The sequence below is a fragment of the Oncorhynchus mykiss genome, chromosome 22 (assembly GCF_013265735.2).
Source record: "Oncorhynchus mykiss isolate Arlee chromosome 22, USDA_OmykA_1.1, whole genome shotgun sequence".
Taxonomy (NCBI): domain Eukaryota; kingdom Metazoa; phylum Chordata; class Actinopteri; order Salmoniformes; family Salmonidae; genus Oncorhynchus; species Oncorhynchus mykiss.
This window is the reverse complement of record NC_048586.1, coordinates 7615965-7638671: the sequence shown is the minus strand read 5'-3', so window position 1 is coordinate 7638671 and position 22707 is coordinate 7615965. Positions and strand designations below refer to the sequence as shown.

Here is a 22707-nt window from a genome sequence, read left to right as displayed (position 1 = left end):
ACTGGCTTACATAGCTGGAGAAGGAGTCTAATGGGATACAGCTGTATCCTGACATGGCGGGGGTCACCTCCAATTAGCAATGTGGCCAACCAATCAGCTGCTTGGAGGGGATTTCAGGAAGCCATTTTCCTGAAACACACACATACAAACAAAACACAGGAACTGGGGAATGTAACAACATATATTTTTCCTTTTTATATGCAGACTGAACAAAATACATGTATATATTTACCCAAAGACCAGGGCCCTCTCTTATTGCTACCGTTACTACAGACGTATCTTGTTCAAACATTCATACACACACCCCGCGGCCTCACTGTGACTGGGCTTCCAACCTCCTTACGGGTCTGGCCAATACACCATTACACTAGGGTTTTACCCTCTACAGGAACTATCCTGCTCTGGACTTACTCTGGTTCTAAGAGATTTAGGTATGGAATTTTGATTTGATTTTAATGTTGAGGTTAGTATCCTGTATAAACTTGCATTTTTTTTCGCAAGGACTTATCTACATTTGTCCAACTGTAATTATTTTTTTGCAGAAGATCTCTTGAGCTCACTCTCACTCTCACTCTCACTCACCCTGTGTATTCTATAGAATCACAGTGGTAAAGGCACAGCTGCTATCTGAAGCAACTTTTTCACTTCTGTTTCTTGAGAATCTTGTGGGATGTAGTTTAATTCAGGGTAGCTCAACTTCCTTATAAAACCTGGATCATGTGTTCTGTAGGAAATGTTTTTACTGACGCTACTACTGAACATGAACTTGTTCAATAAGAATGCACATTTTAAATCAAAACGTTTTGCTACAATTTTGCTACAACGTGTTATTCCCTCTTATTGTCTCTCCTCACTTTCTGTCTCTCTCTCTCTTGCTCTCTGTTTCTCGCTCTCTGTGTCTCCCCCCCACCCTTTCTCTCTAACAGTGTGCGGGGGAGGAGTATTGGGTGGACAGTCGTACGGTTTACATCGGTCACAAAGAACCCCCACCGGCGGCCGAGGCCTACATCCCTCAACGTTACCCTGACAACCGCATCGTCTCCTCCAAGGTGAGCAGGTGTCATGGCAACCAAGCCGTCAGCACAACAACCACGTCATTTAGCCCTTACAACCAAGCATGTTGTGCTCTTGTGACAGTATGTCATCTGTGATTAGCAACCTCTTAATGTGGGTGACAACCATAGATATCTGCTACTGCTCGAGGTTCGTTAGCCGTTTCTATGAGGAACTGTCATTGTTGATATCAATTTTGGATTAATTTAAGGAAGAAAAGTCACACTGGTATAAAGTGTTATTCCCTCTCTCTAGAAAACATGTTGATAATGTGGGTGTGTGTCAGTGGAGGCTGCTGAGGGGAGGACGGCTCATAATAATATCTGGAACGGCGCGAATGGCATCAAACACCTGGAAACCATGTATTTGGTGTATTTGATTTAATTCCTCTGATTCCGCTCCAGCCATTACCACAAGCCCGTCCTCCCCAATTAAGGTGCCACCAACCTCCTGTGGTGTGTGTTCTCTCTACCAGTACACCTTATGGAACTTCATCCCCAAGAACCTGTTTGAACAGTTCAGAAGAATCGCCAACTTCTACTTTCTGCTAATCTTCCTGGTCCAGGTGAGAATATGCCATCTCTCTGTTTGATCTGAACCCCAGGGCTGTTTTATTATACATACTGTAAAGACTGCTGTTTCATATTATCAGTTAAACACGTAGGCTATGTGGAGTGAATGGTAGGTAATTGTTCGGCTTGGAATGGCTTATGGTCATGGTCCACGATGGATATGATAGGAGCCTTCCAGTCCCGCCCAGTAGCCGGAGGAGATGATGAACAGTAAGAGGAGGAGACTGGTTGGCGGTGGTCCATCTCTGTACCATGGAGAACCTGAATGAATGATAATCAGCTGGTTCTCTTCCTCTCTCCTCAGCTCATCATAGACACACCCACCAGCCCTGTCACCAGCGGACTGCCTCTCTTCTTTGTCATCACTGTCACCGCCATTAAACAGGTAGGTGAGACAAAGACACACACATCCTCTGGTCATTGGTGTTGGTAAATCTAGGGAAGCTTTCCTCCACTGTGTTCAGGTAGTGACAGCAGATGTGATGATAGCAGTGATGCATGAACCACACCTGGCTTATAAAGCCCAGGCCTTATACAATCATTAATCTATAACATGACATGTTATGTAGAGGCCATGGAAACAGGTCACCATGCTGACGGAATATACCACTAATTAGATACCAGCGATGAGCGTATCTCTCTCTCTCTCTCTCTGTGTGTGTGCTCCATTTCTCCCCACAATCCCACATGCCCTTTCCTCCTTGTATCTCTCAACCCCCTCCGTCCTCCCCTGCTCTCCTCCAGGGTTATGAAGACTGGCTAAGACACAAGGCAGACTGCAGTATAAATGAGTGTCCTGTGGACATGGTGCAGCAGGGGACGGTGGTGAGGACACAGAGCTCCAAGCTACGGGTACTACTACACTATTAATGGCTCTTCTACTCTCCAGTCTACTACACATTATTATGACGCCTTTGGGCCTCATTGGCTGGTATTTCTCTATTCTGACCAAGCATGTTCATTCATGTTCAGATAAGAGCCTTTAGTTGTAATAGCTGTTGTATGTGAGTATAATGCCTAGTATGAGAGCTCATTCCTCTTCATTATATTATTATTCATGTAACAAAATGAACAGTGATTATTTTGTACACTGAATAATACCCCTGGTTATATAACCTTTGAACATTTATATCATAGCCACGGCTATCATCTTTGATCGTATTGAAATGAAATCCGTTCCTGAGACCTTTTTAAGGCCGTTCTCCATGGGAACGTGCGTGCGTTCGTCTGCAATGCCATAGCTAGCGTCCTAGAGAAGATCATCGTTCCCCTTACAGTACCATCCCAAACATTCCTGTTGTGATTACTCTGGTCCCATACAGGGAAAAGGATTTGCCTTTCCAGACAGAGATGAAATATCAAAATGACTGATATGCCGGGTCGCTATTATCCTGTTGTCTTCTGTGATGTCAGGCTGGACTAGGGTCAGAACCACTATATTACCATAGAATTAGGAATTTGAATTTAATAGGATTTGTATGGGTGTTACTGTAATATCTATAGTTGTATTTGAGTGTGCGTCGGCACGTGTTGCCATAGCCATGCTGTCTACTGAAACGTGTACTGACTATGAAAGACATTCTTCATCCACACACACATATACAGTTGAAGTCGGAAGTTTACATACACTTAGGTTGGAGTCATTAAAACTCGTTTTTCAACCGCTCCACAAATTTCTTGTTTCTATAGTTTTGGCAAGTCGGTTAGGACATCTACTTTGTGCATGACACAAGTAATCTTTCCTACAATTGTTTACAGACAGATTATTTCACTTATAATTCACTGTTTCACAATTCCAGTAGGTCAGACGTTTACATACACTAAGTTGATTGTGCCTTTAAACAGCTTGGAAGTTTCCAGAAAATGATGTCATGGCTTTAGAAGCTTCTGATAGGCTAATTGACATCATTTGATTAAATTGGAGGTGCACCTGTGGATGTATTTCAAGGCCTACCTTCAAACTCAGTGCCTCTTTGCTTGACGTCATGGGAAAATCTGAAGAAATCAGCCAAGAACTTTCTACAAAAAATTGTAGACCTCTACAAGTTGGGTTCATCCTTGAGAGCAATTTCCAAACGCCTGAAGGTACCACGTTCATCTGTACAAACAATAGTATGCAAGTATAAACACCATGGGACCACACGGCTATCATAACGTTCAGGAAGGAGACGCATTCAGTCTGGTGCGAAAAGTGCAAATCAATCCCAGAACAGCAGCAAAGGATCTTGTGAAGATGCTGGAGGAAACAGGTAAAAAAGTATCTATATCCACAGTAAAACGAGTCCTATATCGACATAATCTGAAAGGCCGCTCTGCAGGGAAGAAGCCACTGCTCCAAAACCGCCATAAAAATGCCAGACTACGGTTTGCAACTGCACATGTGGACAAAGATGGTACTTTTTGGAGAAATGTCCTCTGGCCTGATGAAACAAAATTAGAACTGTTTTGCCATAATGACCATTGTTATGTTTGGAGGAAAAAGGGGGAGGCTTGCAAGCCAAATATTTTATTTTACCTTTATTTAGTCAGTTAAGAACAAATTCTTATTTTCAATGACGGTCTAGGAACAGTGGGTTAACTGCCTTGTTCAGGGGCAGAACGACAGACCTTGTTGGTTCGGAGATTCGATCTTGCAACATTTCGGTTACTAGTCCAACTCCTCCCCCCCAAGAACACCATCCCAACCGGGAAGCACGGGTGGCAGCATCATTTTGTGGGGGTGCTTTGCTGCAGGAGGGACTGGTGTACTTCACAAGATGGCATCATGAGGCAGGAGAATTACGTGGATATATTGAAGCAACATCTCAAGACATCAGTCAGGAAGTTAAAGCTTGGTCACGAATGGGTCTTCCAAATGGACAATGACTCCAAACATACTTTCAAAGTTGTGGCAAAATGGCTTAAGGGACAACAAAGTCAAGGTACTGGAGTGACCTCAATCCCATAGATAATTTGTGGGTAGAACTGAAAAGGCCTGAGCGTGAGGCCTACAAACCTGACTCAGTTTCACCAGCTCTGTCAGGAGGAATGGGCTAAAATTCACCCAACTTATTGTGGAAGGCTACCCAAAACGTTTGACCCAAGTTAAACAATTTAAAGGCAATGCTACTCAATACTAATTGAGTGTATGTAAACTTCTGACCCACTGGGAATGCGATGAAAAATCATTCTCTCTACTATTATTCTGACATTTCACATTATTAAAATAAAGTGGTGATCCTAACTTATCTAAGACAGGGAATTTTTAACCAGGATTAAATGTCAGCAATTGTGAAACACCTTTGCCAACTACATTTAAACTCAGTTTATGTAAACTTCCGACTTCAACTGTACATGCACATTCTACCGATGTTCCTCACCGATGGTCCCCTGACTCAAACAGAGTGGATTGTGGGGAAAAGAGGAATAGTAGATATTAATCGTAGCTATAGAGAGTGTATGTGTAGTACAGTGGTGTGTAGGTCGCCGTAGAGATGGGATTTATAGGCAGTTAAGCTGCTCCACTTGCATAATCCCACTGTTACGCAACAACTCAATCCCCAGGAAAAAAGGAGTGGAAGTGTGATTGTGCGCGAGGCATGTGTGTTCCCTGTAGGAGAACTGCTATTTTTTTCTGGATCTACAGCAGCACCTCTGAAAGTGTGATTGTGCGCGAGGCATGTGTGTTCCCTGTAGGAGAACTGCTATTTTTTTTCTGGATCTACAGCAGCACCTCTGTGTATGTTTACAATGGCATGGGGTTTATCACATTTAAATGATATCCCATCCCCCAAATAGTGCAAACATTTTGACCACCAGAGCCACCAGGTACAGCTCTGGTCAAAAGCAGTACACTGTAAGAGGAATATGGTAGTCCCAGGAGCGAAGTCACGAGTGAGCCTGGGTGGACTCAGGCCCACCCACTGGGTTGTCTGGCTCACCCACTCAGATTGAGCAAAAAAATTGATTAAAAGTGTTCCAAACGGGACATTATTTGTCTTTTTACCTAAACATGCAAACGCCATCAGATAGAATTCCTAGCAAGCAGTTAGTCAGATTTTATTACATTTAACAGAACTGATGAACTGGAATGACATTCACTCTCACGGGATGGGTTGACAAAAATAACTAACTAAACCACACACAAAAAATTCTCTGCACATATTTAAAAAATGTGTAAAATTGCAGGAAGTTAGCCGCTCTAGCCCCACCCACACCATCAACAAAAAAAAACACCCACCAACGAATTTGGCTATATCACTGGGTAGTCCACTCCATTTAGATCAGGTCAACAGTAGTGAACAAGGGAATAGTGTGTGATTTTAGGACCCAGCCTGTATTTATTGAGTCTAAACTGATAATGTGGTTGACCTGTCAGGTGGGGGACGTTGTCATGGTGAGGGAGGACGAGACGTTCCCCTGTGACCTCATCCTCCTTTCATCCAGCCGCGGTGACGGAACCTGCTACGTCACCACTACCAGCCTGGATGGAGAGTCTAGCCACAAGGTATGTGCACACACACACACTCACATACTGTTACGCACACACACATACACTGCTGGGATTCACCCCTGAATTATTCCAGCATGCTCTCTGATCAAACATGACTTCTAAGTGATTCATCTCTCTCCCCCCTACTATGCTGTGTCAGACCTACTATGCTGTACCAGACACCATGGCCTTTAAGACAGAGCAGGAGGTGGACTCTCTGCATGCGACTATTGAATGTGAACAACCACAACCTGACCTCTACAAGTGAGTGACACTCAATGTGTGACACACACAGAATCATTGAGTGACCTGTTTGTTTGTTGAACATTGCATACATTTTGTTTTTCCCATTTAGATTTGTGGGGCGCATCAATATTTATAAGGAAAGAGAAGATCCCATAGCCAGGTAAGACCAGCATCCCCCTCTTTCATTCCTAAACAGTCTTTGCCATAGATAGTAAAGCTTTTTCTTTTTGACTTTTTATCTGGTTCCTTTTCTCATTTTAGACCGCTGGGAGCTGAGAACCTTCTCCTCAGAGGAGCTACCCTGAAGAACACAGGACACATTTATGGTAACACACACACTGTTCTGTGTTTGAAGTTACATCTATGGTTATATTTGTGTGTGAGTCGGCATGTTGCAATAGCCATACCGTCCACCGAAACGTGTCCTCCTGACTATGAAATACATTCTTCATACACACACACACACACACACACACACACACACACACTGTTCTGCGTCTGTAGTGATGGTAACCCCTGGTTGTTGTTCCCTCAGCTGTAGCCATTTACACAGGCATGGACACCAAGATGGCCCTTAACTACCAGTCCAAATCCCAGAAACGCTCAGCTGTGGAAAAGTAAGATTTATTCCCATACCTTCCCCTCTCTGTGTCTGGTTGCTCTGGTGTGGCTAGAACTACCTGTCTAATGAAGGATAGCAGGAGTTAGAATAGTAGCAGGAGTTAGAATAGTAGCAGGAATAGTAGACTCTGTTATTACATAAAGTCTGCATAATTCTATTTGATCTCATTCAAGCTGTGTGTGTGTGTGTGTGTGTGTGTGTGTGTGTGTGTGTGATGCTCTATTGACAATTATTTTACATCCAGTTCTGGAGAATCAATCTGCATTTAGCTCCTCTAAACCTCTCCTCCCTCTACCTCCCTCCAGGTCTATGAATGCGTTCCTAATCGTGTATCTGTGTATCCTGATCAGTAAAGCGGTCATTAACACGGTTCTGAAGTATGCGTGGCAGTGGTCTGCTGACCGCGATGAACCCTGGTACAACCACAGGACCGAGATCGACAGAGAACGCCATGTGGTTAGTCCCCCAAACTACTACACTACCCACAAAGCACGCTGTCATAGCAAAATGAATAATCAGGTCACTCCCTAATTAACGTTCACTGATTCTGATAAAGCCTCTTCTCTGTCTCTAACCATCCTTTCATTCTCGTTCTCCCCTTCTCTCTCTTCCTACATCCTCCTCCTCCCTGCCTCTACCCCTCCCTCCATCTTCTCCTCTCTCTCTCAGGTGATCAGGGCGTTCACAGACTTCCTGGCCTTCATGGTGTTGTTTAACTACATCATCCCAGTCTCCATGTACGTTACCGTGGAGATGCAGAAGTTCCTGGGTTCTTACTTCATAGCCTGGGACAAGGATATGTATGATGAGGAGCTGGGGGTGGGGGCTCAGGTCAACACATCTGACCTCAACGAAGAGCTCGGACAGGTACACACACTCACACATCTTCTGAACATCTAGATATACTAGACTCACTTGTGTCCACACACACACACACACACACATTTATACTGCAGGTAGAGTACACAAACACACACAAACACACACATATGTATACTACACACACTCCAAAAACGGTGTTTAGGGCTTGTATCCATAAAGCATCTCAGAAAATATCTTTGAAATCCTGTTAACCTGTTTTTAAGACAACAACAAAAAACTCCCAGCTTTTAGGACGATGGTAAAACACTGTTCAGACGAACTCTGAGCCAGGAGTAAAATCAACTCAGAAACGTTTATCTCAGCTGGTAGTCACGACAGTTTGAGGTACCGACAAAGGAAAGATACTGATGATACTCATTGACATTGTTGCAAATGACGGGGAATAACCAATCATGAGGAAGCCTCGCCAGGTGTAAACTCTATAGCACGCTTCAGACAACCACAGTGAATGTGTCTGTACATCCTAATGTTGCAATGGTAAAATGTTTAATATCATTTCTCCTGACATGATCAGTTCTCTTAATTGTCGCCTAATAAGCTTTTGTTTTTACCAATTCTGATGGTTGTTAAAATTAGAATTTTTACAATATGACCGTTATATCAACACACTCGTCACTCCCGTTTAACAACTCTAAATCGCTTTGGCACAGTCAGCCCTAAGCCACTCACCGGTAATGTTGCATACAATGTTTGAAAGGTCTGTCATTTTCATCAAAGACAATCAAAGTTAACATAAGGCCTAGATGTCTTCAACTACCCAATTTATAAGTATGCCTAATTTAGGCTTCTTTTCTAACGTGATATTAGTTAAATAATTGAAAGGAAAACATATGAAATAGGTATTATGTGAAATCATTGTCAAAGGCACAAGTGATGCTGTTTCATCTAGGTCTAGATTATTTGTGGATTGATTCTTTAGAATTATCAAAACATTCTTTCGACAACTCCAAAGCTATTGCATGTGGTGCAGGAACCACTGACTCTCTGCATTTTTCCATTATCAAGACACCTGCTGGTAACTCTTAACTGGTTAGGACAGCTCATGAGGTCTCCTAAATAACTGTCGACTCTGTGACTATTATGAATAAAGGGGCTTCATGCATAGCTTTTGTTTTTTCCCGCAGGAGTAAAATGTCTCTCTTCTCACAACGGATGACCAATTTTCTACTCTGAGACGCTTTGTGGATACGGGCTTAGGTCAGCATCTAAAGATAACTTCTGCTTCTGTCTGTGTGTGCAGGTAGAGTATGTGTTTACTGATAAGACAGGGACGTTGACAGAGAACAACATGGAGTTTATAGAGTGCTGTGTGGACGGACACGTGTATATCCCCCACGCCATCTGTAACGGACAGATCCTCAGTGCTGCTTCCAGCATAGACATGATCGACTCTTCTCCTGGAGGATACCGCAGGGTAAGACACAGTGTGTACCAGTGTGTACCAGTGTGTACCAGTGTGTACCAGTGTGTACCAGTGTGTAATAGTGTGTCTGTGTTCCTGTGTGTGTCAGGAGCACGAGGACCTGTTCTTCCGGGCTCTGTGTCTGTGCCACACGGTGCAGGCGAAGGAGGAGGAGACAGTGGACAGCATCAAGAGAGGGATCCACCTGGGAAAGCCCACCTCCTTCTACATATCATCCTCTCCTGATGAGGTGGCTCTGGTGGAGGGCATGAAGAGGTAATACACACACCAGTGTCGGTTGGAGCCGTTTAAGATGAGGGAGGATATTGGGTGACTGTCATTCATGTGCCATTCACCCAGTTCAATGTAACATCGCTAGGTTTAGTCTACTAGGTAATACTACAATTTTCACTGTACCCATTATGAGGTTGCTATAACCTAGACTATGAATGAATGGTTACAACGTTGGGCCACAGGTCGAGATGATAATTTTGAGTGCATCTAGCTGATCTAGGGTGGAATCATTAGTCCAACAGTTGCAAATTAGAGTTTATATTGGACAAATGCAGGTATGTTTATCCCAGTTTCTTTTCATTTAAGAAACATTTTTCAAGAGAATCGGTGGAATGAATACACCCCTGATCACACGCAAACAGTTCAGTTTCATAGCAGTCACATACAAACAGCATCATCACTTTGCTTGTTGTGCAGTGTATATATAATTCCTATATATGCGCTATCCTCTCACCTTTTCCCTTCACTTGTGGATTTCAGTGTACAACACATAAGCTGTCTGGGATCAGGCAAAAAAAATATTTCCAAGCCAAACCTTCATATCATGACCGCTAACCACTACACACAGCCTACATCGTCGTCACGTCATAGTCTACGAGAACTAACACGTTAGTAAACCCACTACGTTCATGCAGTATAGTGTACAGTCAGAAAGCAGTTTAGCAGTTACACCGGCGGGCCCCAGTGGTGTTTGGCTGGTCCTTTGCATGGGGTGACGTAAGTTTCCTTTAACAATCAGTCCTCCAGATAGATGACACAGGAACCTTGGTATAAAACTCTTTAGTAATAAAATGCAATTGCAGACAGAGTTTCACATACAGAATACCTCAGTAGTCTATAGTAAAGATCTGTTTGGTGAAACAGGAGACAAAGCTCATTATACTAGTGGGTGTGACAACCTACCATCAATCATACCTTAGCATTGTTGCATTGGATTAGCTGCAAAGTAACTAAGCTGAGAAAAGCATGTCTAGACTGTGGTTTCTCACTCTGCTATCTCGGCCTTGAGGCTGTGTGACAATCAGCAGGTGCAGACAATTCTCAGCCTGAGAACTAAAGCAGTACATCTCCATTTACTCAGTACAATTCCATCATTGAGCATTGCAAGCATACAAAGGTTATCACTATATATATATATATATATATATATATATATATATATATACACACACACACAGTGGGGCAAAAAAGTATTTAGTCAGCCACCAATTGTGCAAGTTCTCCCACTTAAAAAGATGAGAGAGGCCAGTAATTTTCATCATGGGTACACTTCAACTATGACAGACAAAATTAGGGAAAAAAATCCAGAAAATCACATTGTAGGATTTATTATTTATTTATTTGCAAATTATGGTGGAAAATAAGTATTTGGTCAATAACAAAAGTTTCTCAATACTTTGTTATATACCCTTTGGCAATGACAGAGATCAAACGTTTTCTGTAAGTCTTCACAAGGTTTTCACACACTGTTGCCTGTATTTTGGCCCATCTCCTCTAGAGCAGTGATGTTTTGGGGCTGTTGCTGGGCAACACGGACTTTCAACTCTCTTCAAAGATTTTCTATGGGGTTGAGATCTGGAGACTGGCTAGGCCACTCCAGGACCTTGAAATGCTTCTTACGAAGCCACTCCTTCGTTGGTGTGTTTGGGATCATTGTCATGCTGAAAGACCCAGCCACGTTTCATCTTCAATGCCCTTGCTGATGGAAGGAGGTTTTCACTCAAAATCTCACGATACATGGCCCCATTCATTCTTTCAGTCGTCCTGGTCCCTTTGCAGAAAAACAGCCCCAAATCATGATGTTTCCACCCCCATGCTTCACAGTAGGTATGGTGTTCTTTGGATGCAACTCAGCATTCTTTGTCCTCCAAACACGACGAGTTGAGTTTTTACCAAAAAGTTATATTTTGGTTTCATCTGACCATATGACATTCTCCCAATCTTCTTCTGGATCATCCAAATGCTCTCTAGCAAACTTCAGACGGGCCTGGACATGTACTGGCTTAAGCAGGGGGACACGTCTGGCACTGCAGGATTTGAGTCCCTGGCGGCGTAGTGTGTTACTGATGGTAGGCTTTGTTACTTTGGCTCCAGCTCTCTGCAGGTCATTCACTAGGTCCCCCCGTGTGGTTCTGGGATTTTTGCTCACCGTTCTTGTGATCATTTTGACCCCACTGGGGGGTGTGATATCTTGCGTGGAGCCCCAGATCGAGGGAGATAATCAGTGGTCTTGTATGTCTTATAATTTCCTAATAATTGCTCCCACAGTTGATTTCTTCAAACCAAGCTGCTTACCTATTGCAGATTCAGTCTTCCCAGCCTGGTGCAGGTGAACAATGTTGTTTCTGGTGTCCTTTGACAGCTCTTTGGTCTTGGCCATAGTGGAGTTTGGAGTGTGACTGTTTGAGGTTGTGGACAGGTGTCTTTTATACTGATAACAAGTTCAAACAGGTTCCATTAATGCAGGTAACGAGTGGAGGACAGAGGAGCCTCTTAAAGAATAAGTTACAGGTCTGTGAGAGCCAGAAATCTTGCTTGTTTGTAGGTGACCAAATACTTATTTTCCACCATAATTTGCAAATAAATTCATAAAAAATCCTACAATGTGATTTTCAGGATTTTTTTTCTCATTTTGTCTGTCATAGTTGAAGTGTACCTATGATGAAAATTACAAAAATTGTCTCATCTTTTTTAGTTGGAGAACTTGCACAATTGGTGGCTGACTAAATACTTTTTTGCCCCATTGTATGTATGCATGTATATATATATATATATACACACACAGTGATCATGGCATTGGTGTAATGTACTCAGAGGAGGACAGAAGCTAGCTGTCCTCCAGCTACACAATGGTGCTAACCTACAGAGTGTAGACTTTCATTGCAAAACAGTGTTTTTTAATCAATTATTTGGTGACGTACATTTATTTAGTTTTATCTAAAAAGGATAACTTTTTTTTAGGATGGTTCTCCCCTTCTTCCTCTAAGGAGCCTCAATTGACACACACATACACTGAAAGACACATACACACACACACACAATACATGCACACATTTAACAATACACATACACAGACTAGTCCAGGGGTGTCACCAACTATTTTTGCACTACAGGGCGCATTCAGAAATCACAATGTTCTTTGCACTTAAAATTTATTAAATTCCAAAATCGCTTTTGGAATTTCCAATTCTCCATGACTGTCTAGCTTTCGTTTCAATGACTTTTAGCAAGCTGGACAGAGTGAATAGACTATAAAGGTAGGTCCATTATCATTTCTATACAGTTTCGATTTGGTTTTAGTCATTTCGATGTTGATTGAGATCGATTTACTTCATACCACCCGCGGGCCAGATTGACACCCTGCACTAGGCAATACACACATAGTGATAAACAAGAACGCAAGTAGTCCTGCTTTTTCTCACACCCATTCACGCATGTACGCACACACTGTACACACACACTTAGTCATGCTGTTTCTATCTCACATGTAAGAACACATGCTCACATTTACAACTCCATGGTCTCTGGTCATGGTGGTGGGTCTGTTTAGGGTGCAGCTGATCACGCTATTGTACTGGACTCTGTCATAGTGGCCCTGTTGTAACGACCTCAATGCTGTACTGGATGGGTGTCTACTGTCAAGCTGACATACAGTACCAGTCAAAAGTTTGGACACACCTACTAATACCAGGGTTTTTCTTTATTTTTACTATTGTCTACGTTGTAGAATAATAGTGAAGACATCAAAACTATGAAATAACACATGGAATCATGTAGTAACCAAAAAAAGTGTTAAACACATCTAAATATGATTTATATTTGAGAATCTTCAAAGTAGCCAGCCTTTGCCTTGATGACAGCTTTGCAGACACTTGGCATTCTCTCAACCAGCTTCAATGCATTTAAATGAACAGGTGTGCCTTGTTAAATGTTAATTTGTGGAATTTCTTTCCATCTTACTGCGTTTGAGCCAATCAGTTGTGTTGTGACAAGGTAGGGGGGTGTGCAGAAGATAGCCCTATTTGGTAGAAGACCAAGTCCGTATTATGGCAAGAACAGCTCAAATAAGCAAAGAGAAACGACAGTCCATCATTACTTTAAGACATGAAGGTCAGTCAATCCAGAAAATGTTAAGAACTTTGAAAGCTTCTTCAAGTGCCGTCACAAAAACCATCAAGCGCTATGATGAAACTGGCTCTCATGAGGACCGCCACAGGAATGGAAGACCCAGAGTTACCTCTGTTGCAGAGGAAATTGCAGCCCAAATAAATGCTTCACTGAGTTCAAGTAACAGACACATCTCAACATGGTCGAATTGCTGCAAAGAAACCACCACTAAAGAACACCAATAAGAAGAAGATACTTGCAGGGCCAAAAAACACGAGCAACAGACATTAGACCGGTGGAAATCTGTCCTTTGGTCTGATGAGTCCAAATTTGAGATTTTTGATTCCAACCACCGTGTCTTTGTGGGATGCACAGTGGGTGAACGGATGGTCTCCGCATGTGTAGTTTCCACTGGGAAGCATGGAGGAAGAGGTGTCATGGTGTGTGGGTCCTTTGCTGGTGACACTGTCAGTGATTTATTTAGAATATTTTGGTTACTACATGTATGTGTTATTTCATAGTGTTGATGTATTCACTATTATTCTACAATGTAGAAAATAGTAAAAATAGACAAAAACCCTTGAATGAGTAGATGTGTCCAAACTTCTGACTGGTACAAAGAGTGTGTGTGTGTATCTCCTTCTAACCTACAGAACATTATCTTCCCTCTCTACATTTTCACGCATACACACATTCTCTCAGGTTGGGGTACACCTATCTGAGACTCAAAGACAGTCATATGGAAATACTCAATAAGGACGATGAGATTGAAAGGTAGGGCTTTGCTCAGAACATAATTCCTGATTGTTCCATCTTTTATTTTGGATTTTCGTATTTCACAGCTTCCTATGAAACCATAGAGTATTCATGTTTAAGTTATGCATGCATAACTCAAGTTATTAATTGATTCCACAATATTGAAGTTCATTCTGACCATATTGCTGCCAATTGGCAAACCCTACGTGCTTTGGCTTGTGTGCAGGATGTCTGTAAACATTTTAGCAAGAATTCAACTTCCTTATACTAAGACACCACTGCCAAGAAAAATGCATGTGAACCACGGTGAAAAGACACATAGAGGTGTGTGGGAACAGAAGACTCCAGAATTGGTGGATTTATCAAGGGTTTAATTAGCCGGTCCCACAGGGACCACTTGTATAATATCAGTAACGACATCCCTCTCTGCAGTGGGCCATCTATGAAATGTCCATTTTAAGAGAGAACGAAGGAGGAAGAAAGAGAGGGAGATGCAAAGTAATGGGAGGGAAAGAGGAGGATGATTCATCTATTATAATGACTTTTAATTTGACTATTCTGTTTTTGTCACTTAGCCCCTCTTATTGCTGTGTACATTATTAGAGAATGTCCTGTGTATTATGTCTGGTACTAAGGGAGTTGTCTTCTCCTGTGTGTGTTCCAGGTTTGAGCTGCTTCATGTGCTGAACTTTGACTCTGTCAGGAGGAGAATGAGCGTCATTGTCAAGTCTAGCTCAGGTAACACACACTCTTACAAACAACATCTTATTCACATAATAATGGATAGAAACTCAGAGATTCAGATGTATACAATTAAACCGAGCTTTAATGACTCCAAACTAAGTGTATGTAAACTTCCGACTTCAACTGTGTGTGTTTGTGTGTCCTCAGGGGAGTACCTGTTGTTCTGTAAAGGGGCAGACACCTCCATCTTTCCCAGGGTGGTGTCAGGGAAGGTGGAGCAGGTGAGGGCACGGGTGGAGCAGAATGCTGTGGTAAGTCTATACACACACACACACACGTGTACACACACACACACACACACACACACACACAGTCTCTATATAGCATATTTTCTTTATACTGAGCAAAAATATAAACAGAACATGAAACAAACTCTTTACATGAGCTGAAATAAAAGATCCCAGAAATGTATTCTTTCAGATTTTGTGCAAAAATGTGTTTACAACCCGTTAGTGAGCATTTCTCCAAGATAATCCATCCACCTGACAGATGTGGAATATTACGAAGCTGATTAAACAGCATGATCATTAAACAGGTGCCCCTCTAAAATGTGCTGTTTTGTCACACAACACAATGCCACAGATGCCACAGTCCCACAACCCTAAATCATATATCTGCTATGGTCATAGTACTGTGGCTGCTATTACCTTCAAGGGGCAATTCACTGTTGAAGCAATAGAATTGCACTCCCCGCCAATAGTTTTCATAAAAAGCTGAGGGATGGGGCTGGAGAAATGTAACCGCTCTCAAATTCATAAACCGCCGTGGATGCAAGGACTGACTATGATATGAAAGTACAGCTTTATTTATTGTTTTGTGGCTATACAGTATGTTTACATTTACTTTGTTTACAAACATTGGGGTAAAACAAGCTTATGTTGGGTTCTGATGGGGTACGACAGTTGAACTTAGCTCATGAGGCATTTATAAACGGTGGTGGGAAAAGTACCACATTTGTCATACTTGAGTAAAAGTGAAGATGCCTTAATAGATGACTCAAGTGAATGTGAAAGTCACCCAGTAAAATACTACTTGAGTCAAAGTTTAAAAGTATTTGGTTTTAAATATACTTGAGTATCATAAGTTAAATTCCTTATGTTCAGCAAACCAGTCGGCACCAATTGAACTTAATCAAATGAACATGTATGGGAACATGTATGGGAACATGTATGGGAACATGTATGGGAACATGTATGGGAACATGTATGGGAACATGTATGGGAACATGTATGGGAACATGTATGGTGTAAAAAGTCCATTCTTTTCTTTCAGAATGTAGTGAAGTAAAAGTTGTCAAAAACATAAATAGTAGAGGAAAGTACAGATACCCAAAAACAACTTAGATATAGACAATGGTGTAAAGTACATAAGTTATGCTGTTCAAGAATAGGTCCAGAAATGGATGTAGCAACTGCAGATTGCCCCTTTATAACAGGTATAACCATAATCTCTTTCACTCGACTGAGTCTCTTGTTTACCTCTGTCAGGAGGGCTTACGGACCCTGTGTGTGGCCTACAGAAGTCTGTCCCCAGCGGAGTACGAGGAGGCATGTCATCAGCTGAGCGACGCCAAGCTGGCCCTGAAGGACAGGGAGCAACGGCTGGCGCAAGCCTATGACCTCATTGAGAGGGACTTCACCCTGCTGGGGGCTACGGCCGTGGAGGACAGGTAGGAGAGAAAGGGGGGGTTGGAGATACGAGGTGGTGAGAGAGGGAGGAGGGGGAAGGAACGAGAGGAAGATGGAAAGCAGGAATTGTGAAGAAAAAGGGAGAGAGGGAAAGGAGAGAGATTCAGGGGGAAACAGCAGGAGGGGAGATGGGGAAAGAGTGGGTAAAATAAGTGAGAGAGAGGAGAGAGGGAAAGAGTGGGTAAAAGATGTGAGAGAGGAGAGAGGGAAAGAGTGGGTAAAAGAAGTGAGAGAGGGAAAGAGTGGGTAAAAGTAAGAGAGTGGGTGAGAGAGGAGAGAGGGAAAGAGTGAGTAAAAGTAAGAGAGTGGGTAAAAGAAGTGAAAGAGGGAAAGAGTGGGTAAAAGAAGTGAGGGAGAGGAGAGAGGGAAAGAGTGGGTAAAATAAGTGAGAGAGGGAAAGAGTGGGTAAAAGAAGTGAGGGAGAGGAGAGAGGAAAAGAGTGGGTAAAAGAAGTGAGAGAGGGAAAGAGTGGGTAAAAGAAGTGAGAGAGATGTAAAAGGGAGATTTACCATCATGGATTTCCTGATTGATGACCACTTGTTTTCCTAATCGACTAACCCTCTGATGTATGATACACATTGACCTGGCCTTGTATAGATTAGTCATCAATAACCAGACTGAGTTGATCATTGTGTTAACCAATCGGCTGCTGGCCGAGGAGACTTATTGACTACAGTAGTTCTCAATGACCACAAAGGAAATACTCTCTCCTTCTCGGCCTTGATTGTTTTTACAATGGTGTGGAATCAATGTAGTCTTTTTAATCAGGAGGTTTTCTCTTGAATTGACATAGCTATATGTTATATTTTTAAGTAATAAATATAAAGCAAATAGGGTGAAAACGAATATTGTTGATCAATAATGTCATCATTTCTATCTTGCGTACTTTGAAACGTCCTTACAGCCTATTGTGACGTGTAATTCTAACAACCTATTGACTGCTGTGCAGGCTCCAGGAGAAGGCAGCAGACACCATCGAGTCTCTCCAAAAGGCTGGGATGAAGGTATGGGTGCTGACGGGGGACAAGATGGAGACCGCGGCAGCTACGTGCTACGCTAGCAAGCTGTTCCGCCGCTCCACACAGATACTGGAGCTGACCAAGAAACGAACCGAGGAACAGAGTCTACATGACGTTCTGTTTGACCTGAGCAGGACTGTACTCAGACAACGCTCCCTGTCAGGGTAGGCTGCACATTTTGTCTTCCTATGTTTTGTTTGTGTATATTCACGGTGTCTGTGTCTCTGTGTGTTATCGTCTGTATCTGTGTGTATTTCCCCAGGCTGTCTGTGGAATGTCAGGACTATGGTCTGATCATCGACGGGGCCACCCTGTCTGCTGTGCTGAAGCCCAGTCCAGAGAGCTCTGGCTCGGGGAACTACAGAGAGATCTTCCTGGAGATCTGTAGGAACTGCAGTGCCGTGCTCTGCTGCCGCATGGCTCCCCTACAGAAAGCACAGGTTGGTCTAATGTCACTTCCTGTTTCACATGGGAAACCAGTGAGAGAGAGTGGTTAGTTAGTTAGCCTGTTAAGTCATTGTGGAAAAAATGGTATTCTGCTATAATGACCTGGTTAGGCAAGAGGTGAACTGTCAAGCGATTTTTAAAATGCATCTTAGTCTGTACCATATAGCAGTATTATTTTGGTATTTAATGAGTTGTGGTATGACTGTTGTCTGTCCAGATTGTGAAGCTGATCAAGGCATCTAAGGAGCACCCCATCACTCTGGCTATCGGTGACGGAGCCAACGATGTCAGCATGATTCTCGAGGCACACGTGGGCATCGGTGAGCTCATCTCTCTGATTGGCAAGCTCTTCGGTCTACTCTGATTGGTGGGGACCATCAGCTAGCACTCATTTATATTCTATGATTGGTGGGAGTCATTGGGTCCCAGACATCTCATTGGTGTCAAAACAGACACTAGATATTTAACAAAGACCTATTAGTATGAATGTTTTCCATCAATCAACCAATCCCTTTCTGTCTTCTAAGGCATCATGGGTAAGGAGGGGCGCCAGGCAGCGAGGAACAGTGACTACGCCATCCCAAAGTTCAAACACCTGAAGAAGATGCTGTTGGTGCACGGACACTTCTACTACATCCGCATCGCTGAGCTGGTGCAGTACTTCTTCTACAAGGTGAGCTTTACTACTCACACCAATACTGGGCATTTACTGGGCACACATTTCAATTGTTTAGTATTGAATGACACAACCCGGGACTTTGACACGACCTCAGCCTGGTACCTGTCCCAGAAGAGAGAGCCATTGGTTAGCCAAATGTCGAGGCACGAAGCTGCAAGCAGCAGAATGAGGAAACAATGTTTAGTCCTCCCTTTCTCACTTTGCTTCTCCCACTCTCTCGCTCTCCAGAATGTGTGCTTCATCTTCCCTCAGTTCCTCTATCAGTTCTTCTGTGGATTCTCTCAGCAGGTAGGTGCTCAGAATCATCCAAAATGACGGTTGCCTATAACGGTTGCCCGTCATGGTTGCCTGTTTTGTCATGTGTGGTCTGTATCTTTCTGACTGTGCTCTTTGTGTCCCTGTGCAGCCACTGTACGACACAGCCTACCTGACGCTGTACAACATCAGCTTCACCTCGCTGCCCATCCTCCTCTACAGCCTCATAGAGAAACACATCAGCATAGAGATGCTCAAGAGAGATCCCACTCTGTACAAGTCAGAGGAACATCCCACTAAAACTGTTTTGAAAGACGATATAATTCCCACACAGAAAAAAAGGTTTGAACCAATTATATTGTTTTTGTTTGAAACATTCTCTCTTTATCTCCCCTCCTCGCTCTCTCCCCCTCCCCCCCATTTCCCGCTCTCTTTCCGTCTCAGGGACGTAGCTAAGAACGCTCTGCTGCGCTGGCCCGTGTTCCTCTACTGGACGTGCCTGGGCTTGTTCAACGCCTGTATCTTCTTCTTTGGTGCCTACTTCCTGTTCGACAACACCACCTTCACCAGTAACGGACAGGTGAGCCCTGGCAACCGTCTCCACTGCAACCGGGGCAGAGCCCCGTTGTCAAGGACCAGTTGACATGTTGCCCCTAACCACAGATCGAGGATCAGATGACCAAACCCCAAATCATAAGCATTGACCATTAGCTGGGTGCCATTTTGCGATTCACTCACAGTGACGGTTGATAGAACAACCATCCATCTACATGTGATTGTCCCATAACACCAGACGTTGAAACGGGAGTAATACAATGTGGTCAGGTTCAGGTTATCTATGGGTAAGTTAAGGTCAGGTTGTGGTTAATTTGTGTTCGGAGTGCAGATGGAAACACAGTGGTCTTCTTTAGCTTGACAGCCATCAGGACTCCATTCATATGGACACTGCAATAGCATCTTTCTCTGTACTGTTGATTTATGTCATTACTGTTTTGTATTGCCTTTGGTCCTGTTTTTTTTTTTTTTAAGTTGAAACATCCTGGAATCCATTTACTCTTTGTCCTGATTATTTTCTCTTCTTCTTCCTCCTCTCTGCTTCTACTTTATTTGACTTTTCTTCCTGTTCCTCAGCTTATGACCACCAACACACAGATGGTAAGCCTGTCTCTCTCCCTCTCTCTCTCTCTCTCTCTCTCTGTCTCTTATCTATCATGTTCTTTTAGCTTCTGTTGGTTTTTAGTTATGAGTTTAGCTTTGAGCTTTACCGTTTCATTTCGAAACATCCATCCATCCCCACCTCCGACATCCACCTCATTCTGCCTGTAGTTGTTTAGTTCCACATCTCTAGAGCGCATCTACCCAGTCCAACACCTGACCTCACTAGCTCCACTCTACTAATACAGATACACTAGTCACTCCCCCACATTATCCTTTATCTGTTGGTAGTGTATTTAACTGTGTGTGTGTGAGAGTGCATATGTGCTCAGTAGTTGTACGTCATAGACGATGCATTTTGTCAAAAAAGCAGACACTCTGCTGTTCATTCTAGCTGCACTGTCTTGGAAGGTGCCCTCTTTCACCCAAACAATGTATGTTCACATTGTCTAGTATTTGTAGAAGATATATTTATTGTACAGAGATACATTTCTAGTTGTCAAGCTCCTTGGGTAGGGACATGATTATGTTGATTAGGCTAGTGAGATGAGGAGGAGGGGATAGTCAGGGATGACGATATGGGGGTTCCAACTCCTCCACTATGCTAATGAAACACATCCTTTCTCACTCTACCTCTTCCTACATCTCTCTTGATCTCTCTGATTACGTCTTCTCCGTCTCTTTCTCTATGGCGTTCTCCTTCTCTCCAAACTCTCCCTCTTGCTCTCCCTCTCTTCATCTGCTCTCCTGTCTCCCGCACTCTTCCTCCTGATCCTTCCCGATGGCAGCTTTGACAGTCATCTGTGTGGAGAGACCACACACACAGAGAGGGGGATGACTAAGGAACAAATGCGTTGATTTGCTCTATTTTTAGCACTATATTTTGCATTCTGCTTTTGCTTTCAAGGTTATTTACCATAATTGGTCTCATTATGCATACAGTGCCTTGGGAAAGTATTCAGACCCCTTGACTATTTCCACATTTTGTTACGTTACAGCCTTATTCTAAAATTGATTAAATAAATAAAAATATCAGCAATCTACACACAATTACCCCATAACGACAAAGCGAAAACAGGTTTTGCAAATGTATAAAAAAAAACCGGATAATATTCAGACCCTTTGCTATGAGACTCAAAATTGATCTGGGGAAGGGTACCAAAACATTTCTGCAGCATTGAAGATCCCTAAGAACACAGTGGCCTCCATCATTCTTAAATGGAAGAAGTTTGGAACCACCAAGACTCTTCCGAGAGCTGACCGCCCAGCCAAACTGAGCAATCACGCTGATAGAACTCTAGATAACCATCTCTGCAGCACTCCACCAATCAGGCCTTCATGGTAGACGTAAGCCACTCCACAATAAAAGGCACATGACAGCCCGCTTTGAGTTTGCTAAAAGGCACCTAAAGACTCTCAGACCATGAGAAACAAGATTCTCTGGTCTGATGAAACCAAGATTGAATTATTTGGCCTGAATGCCAAGCGTCACATCTGGAGGAAACCTGGCACCATCCCTACGGTGAAGCATGGTGGTGGCAGCATCATGCTGTGGGTGTTTTCTTCAGTGACAGGGACTGGGGGACTGGGAGACTAGTCAGGATCGAGCGAAAGATGAACTGAGCAAAGTACAGAGATCTTTGAGGAGAACCTGCTCCAGAGCACTCAGGACAATCAGACTGGGGGGGTGAAGGTTAACTTTCCAACAGGATAACAACCGTAAGCACACAGCCAAGACAGCGCAGGAGTGGCTTCAGGATAAGTCTCAATGTCCTTGAGTGGCCCAGCCAGAGCCCGGACTTGAACCCAATCGAACATCTCTGGAGAGACCTGAAAATAGCTGTGCAACAATGCTCCCCATCCAACCTGACAGAGCTTGAGAGGATCTGCAGAGAAGAATGGGAGAAACTCCCCAAATACAGGTGTGCCAAGCTTGTAGAATCATACCCAAAAAGACTTGACTCTGTAATCGCTGTTTTCAAAGGTGCTTCAACAAAGTACTGAGTAAAGGGTCTGAAATAGTTATGTAAATGTGATATTTCAGTTTTTTTTTCATAATTGGGTATTGTGTGTAGTTTAAGGGAAAACAACAATTTAATCCATTTTAGAAAAGGCTGTAACGTAACAAGATGTGGACGAAGTCACAAGAAGACCACACATTTTCTATGTGATTGAGGTCAGGGCTTTGTGATTGCCACTCCAATACCTTGACTTTGTTGTCCTTAAGCCATTTTCCACAACTTTGGAAGCATGCTTGGGGTCATTGTACATTTGGAAGACCCATTTGCGACCAAGGTTTAACTTCCTCTTGAGAT

At 43.1% G+C, this 22707-nt stretch overlaps 1 protein-coding gene across 5 annotated transcripts in view; it reads left to right on the top strand.

The window, feature by feature from the left end:
* LOC110501300 (probable phospholipid-transporting ATPase IH) overlaps nucleotides 1-22707 on the top strand; it is a 60441-nt gene that overhangs the window by 29953 nt on the left and 7781 nt on the right. For 3 of the 5 annotated variants that reach the window (XM_021578771.2, XM_021578770.2, XM_021578774.2), the window contains exons 2-26: nucleotides 927-1049; nucleotides 1529-1618; nucleotides 1930-2010; nucleotides 2370-2477; nucleotides 5983-6111; nucleotides 6257-6360; nucleotides 6452-6502; nucleotides 6604-6668; nucleotides 6878-6959; nucleotides 7270-7420; nucleotides 7634-7831; nucleotides 9087-9260; nucleotides 9358-9524; nucleotides 14352-14423; nucleotides 15070-15143; nucleotides 15297-15400; nucleotides 16637-16818; nucleotides 17787-18020; nucleotides 18119-18296; nucleotides 18521-18623; nucleotides 18831-18976; nucleotides 19211-19270; nucleotides 19389-19516; nucleotides 19682-19817; nucleotides 20369-20392. In XM_021578771.2, the coding sequence (XP_021434446.2) occupies nucleotides 927-1049; nucleotides 1529-1618; nucleotides 1930-2010; nucleotides 2370-2477; nucleotides 5983-6111; nucleotides 6257-6360; nucleotides 6452-6502; nucleotides 6604-6668; nucleotides 6878-6959; nucleotides 7270-7420; nucleotides 7634-7831; nucleotides 9087-9260; nucleotides 9358-9524; nucleotides 14352-14423; nucleotides 15070-15143; nucleotides 15297-15400; nucleotides 16637-16818; nucleotides 17787-18020; nucleotides 18119-18296; nucleotides 18521-18623; nucleotides 18831-18976; nucleotides 19211-19270; nucleotides 19389-19516; nucleotides 19682-19817; nucleotides 20369-20392 (2964 nt within the window). The remainder of the gene's footprint in view (nucleotides 1-926; nucleotides 1050-1528; nucleotides 1619-1929; nucleotides 2011-2369; nucleotides 2478-5982; nucleotides 6112-6256; nucleotides 6361-6451; nucleotides 6503-6603; nucleotides 6669-6877; nucleotides 6960-7269; nucleotides 7421-7633; nucleotides 7832-9086; nucleotides 9261-9357; nucleotides 9525-14351; nucleotides 14424-15069; nucleotides 15144-15296; nucleotides 15401-16636; nucleotides 16819-17786; nucleotides 18021-18118; nucleotides 18297-18520; nucleotides 18624-18830; nucleotides 18977-19210; nucleotides 19271-19388; nucleotides 19517-19681; nucleotides 19818-20368; nucleotides 20393-22707) is intronic. The other 2 variants (XM_021578773.2, XM_021578775.2) reach the window with 1 other exon arrangement.